This window comes from Aplysia californica, unplaced genomic scaffold, assembly GCF_000002075.1.
Source record: "Aplysia californica isolate F4 #8 unplaced genomic scaffold, AplCal3.0 scaffold00164, whole genome shotgun sequence".
NCBI lineage: Eukaryota > Metazoa > Mollusca > Gastropoda > Aplysiida > Aplysiidae > Aplysia > Aplysia californica.
In genome coordinates, this window is record NW_004797434.1 from 1080067 (window position 1) to 1085924 (window position 5858).

Below are 5858 nucleotides of genomic sequence, written 5' to 3' on the forward strand. Positions count from 1 at the left end.
GGACGGGGGGGGGGGGGAAATGTGATTTGGAGGAAGGGTGGGGGGAGCAAACATAACGCAAAGTTGAGGGGAAAAAAACGACTTAAAGTTGTTGACAGTCTGTTTCCCGAACAGTGTTCACCTTGGTTGTACCCTTGCTCCAGTTGTTTTGACAAAAATAAAATTCAAAACACAAGCTTCACTGGACATTGAATCAGGTGTAACGTGCAATGAGGAAACGAGGAGTTCTCCGTTTTAATCAACTGAAACTGCTCACAAACGCGTGTTGCTATACCCACTCCCATTGCTTAATGCAGCGCGAGGCTATTAGCCTGCTTGTAACACACAATTAACTATCATTATGATAGATTGCCTTGCAGTCCACACCTTAACCAGACGAAAACACACCTAATGTGTTGCCCATGTGGGCTCAGACTAAATATACGATGTTAACAGCAAAATCAAAACAAAAAAGTTGAAGTGTATGTTAGTCAGACATCATAACATTGAGAATCATAAGCCATTTTTGAACGCTCACAAAGCAAAAGATGTGACAGAAAAAATGTATCGACATAAGAGAGCTGCATATAACAGCACAAGAAATAAGCCAGAACGAAGGCTTTTAAAAAATTCATAAACAAAAATGGGGGGGCCATATCTTCCCCACATTTGCATATCACTAAAATTTTTAAAAATCTGAATAATATCTTTTTATTGATGTTCGCAAAATGGAAAAGGAATTGCTGCACTACTGACTACTACACATTAGGAAAGAAATAATATACGGAGCTAAAAGAAATAATAGGCAAAAAAAACTACAAGATAATTATATAGTTTGAAAATTGAAGGAGAATAGAAACAGGGATTGGCAACGAGAAAGAAATTATAACAACTATAAAAACTGTTAATGGGTTACAAGAGTGTGATGCTCTTAAATAGAACGTAGTCAAACCAAAATTGTCTGCTCAAATAGCAATGTTCTTGTATATTTGTGTGGTCAAAATTATCGTTCAAATACAATCTGCGTCTGAAAATTCCAAGAAATCAATGTTTACTAACGTTTTATCAGTGAAGACAAATTGAATAGCTCAAGTCAAAATAATATTCAAGATGAATCATATTATATTATGTCAAACAAGAATGTTTACAAAATTGTTTATCGTAGTATTTGGTTTGAGAGAGGGTTTTTGTTTGTTTGTTTGTTTACCTTTTAGGGGAAGGGGGGTTGTTTTTGTTTTTGAGTTGTTTTTTTTTTTGTGCCGAAGTTTCCATGTACATGATATGTAATCTAAGCTTATCGGAGGCAAAGCTGGAAAAAATTTTTTCTTGTAATGTACGAGTCGAACAAAAAGCTGTAACGGAGAAACTAGAGGAAATAAGTTTACATAGAAAATCAGAAAGGGTTAATGTTGTTTAATGCAGTAGAAATCGTTACAAGGCTACAACATACACGATGTGTGTACATAAACGTTTGCGAAAAGATGTTGGAACTGAGCTGAAAAACGGAAGGGGAAAACTTCTAAAGCATCATACACGTGGAAATAAGGATCGTATTAAACTAAGGACGGGCATATTTAAAAACTGGAAAAGCAGCATTAAATGAAACTAACACAGTAACAGAAGTATATTTGCTCGATCGCACCATGTACCTTTAAGTAAGAAAAAATGTAAATGTTGATTGAGAGGCAATAAAGCAATAATGTCCGACACCATGACGTGTGAAGTGAGGCCATGCGCCAGTCCGAAGATTGCTTATGTTAGTACGATGAGCGCGGTGCGGATTGAAATAATATCATAAAGACGTGGTGTTATCAGAGGCATAAAATGTCCAGATTTTGCTCTATTTGAGGCTACATGTACTACTTGTGTGGTCAGTTGAGATGGATGGCAAAGCTGCTCTTAAGGGTGGCGAGGAGTACGAAAGGTTCGTGGTGTTGATGATGTTCGTGCAGATGGGACTAGTGGGAATGTGAATGATTATAGATATGAGGATAAGGATTGGAGCTGGGGAGGTTATGGAGAAGGTGGGGGGGGGGGGGCGAGAAGGTGAAAGGTAATGAGGAGAAGGGTGGTATAGGATAGCTGACGTGATGATGATGATGATGATGATGATGATGATGATGATGATGATGATGATGATGATGATGATGATGATGATGATGATGATGATGATGATGATGATGATGATGATGATGATGATGATGATGATGATGATGATATATTATATTTTTTGTACATGTTCCTGAAGAAGCCCTTTACAGGGCAAAACGTCGAACTTATATTAAATTTGAAAAATCTACTAAGTCTCAAACCCATTTTTGATTCCCTACTACGTGAAATGATGATGATGATGATGATGTGGGGGTGTTGGTGGGGATGTTAAACAGGAAAATAATAACAACTTAGTTTTGTTTACAGAAATAAAGAGAGGAACCTGGGGGGATTAGAGAGGAGATGTGTGTAGTAATGAACTAAGACTAAGATCGTATCGGATGAGAAAGATGGAGGGGTGCTCTGTAGAAGAGTTTTTCCCTAGCCTTTACATCAGTCCTTTTTGCCACTACATTAACTCTCAGTATACTCTCCAGATCAACTGGCTAACAGCACATACGATCGTAATAATAATAATATATCACTTAGCTGTTTATATTCGTAATTAAAATCTACAAAATCCCAGCAGGTTCCTTTTATCTGTAATCATCAAACTGTACGTCTACCAATTGAATCATTCATTTTACCAAATTTTGTGTTAATTTTTTGGGCTTAGATTAAAAAGGAGGGTAGTTATGGAAATGTTAGTTGCACCAAAAAATTAGATGACAAATTTGGCTGCTTACAAAAGCGTATATTCAGAGTCATGCTACTAGTATTCCTGCAGTCGATGCTGCTCATTTTGATTGGTGACATCGATGATTTCTCTACTGCTCGTACTACGACCCATGCCCCTGCTGTTGCAGCTAATGCTGCCTGCTGCTGAAGCCGACAATGTGTATAAACTCTTTTATGACGTAACAGATGCATACAATGTCCGACCAGTGGCAGACTAAAGGCAATGTTGCGCCACAATTCAAACCGTCATTCACAAAATTGTAGTTTAAAGAAATACGATTATTTTATTGTATGCATATTTATGCTTGTCTTATTTGTTTCTGCCAGGTTTGTTGGTTTTTTGTTTTGTTAAGAAAAATTTGCAGGAAGTTATCTTGTTTATTATTTGTTTTTTGTTTTTTTTAGTGCCCCAAAACGGCACAAATTCAAGCATTGCCGAATGGCCAGAATGAGCGACCTTAATGAGTTAAGAAGATGATGAGTATGCATAACTTGTTGTCGAGAATATGATCGAGCATTGTGCTGTTTAGAGCTTTGTGGGTGGTGCAAAATGTCTCAGTCGTAATGCCCGTGTTAGAATGATATGCTAGACATAATGATAATGTGCTGGAGTTACCGAATCATTGCTGGCTTTCACGTCGCAGTTCTCATCTTCACAGGTCTGAAAACATGGCAATGCGTTGAGAAAGGTTTATGATATTATGTGTATGCACCCGTAATAGACGAATACACCTGAATGATGGGACTCGGGTTGAAAAGCTAGAAAGAATGTGAGTGAAAGAAACGTGGCACAGTAGCAGGGGCAATGAACGTAAGGACAGGTATAGGACAATCTGAAACAGCAGATGTCCTATTGCAAAAGGGTGTTCCAATTGGGGGATTGCCTTTACGATGACCTCAGTATGCTGAAAGAAGTGTTACGTTCATGCAAGAATAGAAGCACGTAGTGGGTAACTTTTAATTCATCACAATTATGGTAATCATTTTTGGTTTGCTATCTTGTCTGCGATGAACAAGACATGTTGACCCACAGGTAAGAAAGGATACATTATTTCCAAATCTATTTCCAGGTGGGAGCCCGATGTGAGTTGAAACAGACGCTCTGAGCGTAGGAATTTAGTAAGGCAACAGTGGAACGGTTAGGGGGTTTGGGTTGGCCATAGCGTCGCCTCAGAACTATTGTGCCCAAAGTGTGCTTAAGTAAAGAGCGCACTTCGGACAAAATACTTCTGAGGTGATGATAGGAGGGGGGAAAAGCAGCAAGATGAAAATATTAACATGAAGGTGATTTTAGAGCAGATAATGAGCAGCACTGTATCAATGCTTTAATCTGATATGCTTTTATTTTCGCGTCAGTGAGCGATGTCTAAGGCGAGTAGCGCACAACCATAAAACAGTTGGACAGTAGTTCGCTTCCTTAGAATTACAGAGTTCTATCTGCTCAGTACCTAGTTTTGAGAAATTTGATGAAAAAAAAATTGAGTTTCCCTACATGTCCAGCTTTTTCGAATGCAATTCTTTGAATATCTTGATAACCACTACGAATAACCTTACGATTTTGATAGGGCAGATAGAACATTTGGTTTCTGATCTCATATCTTAGTAACTCAAAACGGTAAAAAAAAAATGTCAGGTAGACACAATGTTCTATCTGCCCTATCAAAATCTATGAATATTCGGAGTCTTTTTCAAGATATTCAAAGAATTGCATTTGTAAAAGTTTGACATATTATTGTGAAACAAACTTTTTTACGTCAAATTTCTCAAAACCAACTTCTAAGCAGACGGAACTTTGTGGTTCTAGGGTAGGCTTTTGGCTGTACACTCACAAGAGGGGATTGAATATTGTTTCAAGGATTAGGCATGATATAAAAATATTTTTTCAACAACATTGAAAACAACATGTATTCAGTGACACATGGGCTACTGATTGTTACGTGACACACTGGTTAAGTGACGTACACACTCAGTAAGTTATACATGTTACAGGGCCATTGTACTCAATGCACACTCAGTGATACATGTTACGGGGCCACAAAACACATCAAGCATTAATTAATAATTATCTGATAGTAGGGGAAATCAAAGATGACGTGGTGCTTTTTTAAAATAATATCATCTTGCCTTATCTTTACCAATAAAAAAGGAAGAACAGACTTTTTCTCATCGTTGCTATAATAAACGTATCTCTTTTTGAATGTGTTGGGTCTCAGTCCAAACAGCATTAAGAAACACCATTAAGAATTATTCACCAAACATTATCTTGAGCCAACACAGTTTCCAACAAATCTCTTGTCCCATTTCTTTCCTTTATTGTTCTCGGATGCACTAACTACACAAAAGTCTATACCCAATGCTGTACTCCAAAAATCAAGAAATTAAACGAAAAGAAATAACACTTAAAAGGATGCACTATATCACCATGATCTGAATTTCAGTTTCCAGACATCATTTCGAAAATGAGACGGACATATTTTTTAGAAATATGTTTCATTTTCAATTACACCACTTAGAAAGAGATACACTAGTCATTGCCACATTAATGTGCAAAAGCCACTAACATTGACATACGCGTACGACATACTATTTTCTTTCACAGCAATATGTTCAATTCAAAAGGTACATTCTCATAACAACTGATATTGTCCTAAAAAGTAAAAATTCAACACATACCTGGTTAGTACCATAAGCAAAAACGAAGAACTGGAAAATCCTTCCGACTTTGAAGCTGATCGTGGTTTTCGTTCTGATGACTCCGTCACTCCCTACTTTGAAGTACCTTGCGTCGTTTCTGCTCTCCAAGCGGAATGACGTAACGGGCTGACCTGTGTGGATTATAATGTCAAAACTATGGATTTATTAACCTGAAGACGCACAGTAGAGTCTGAATTGAAGTCCTGGAACCATTCGAGGGAGACGTTGACCAAGACGACACAAAACAGACAGAGCTGGAGATCCTTTGTTGCTGCCCTATACGCCAGATGACGTGACGGGTAGTAAGTAAGTAAGTAAGTAAGTAAGTAAGTAAGTAAGTAAGTAAGTAAGTAAGT

The 5858-nt window shown here is 37.6% G+C and overlaps 1 protein-coding gene across 1 annotated transcript in view; it reads right to left on the minus strand.

The window, feature by feature from the left end:
• The window catches only part of LOC101851731, a gene marked incomplete at both ends in the record, with an annotated part of 32318 nt that overhangs the window by 25127 nt on the left and 1333 nt on the right, over positions 1-5858 (minus strand). The window contains 2 exon segments of the mRNA XM_013082232.1: positions 3425-3469; positions 5482-5633. Of these exon segments, the coding sequence (XP_012937686.1) occupies positions 3425-3469; positions 5482-5633 (197 nt within the window).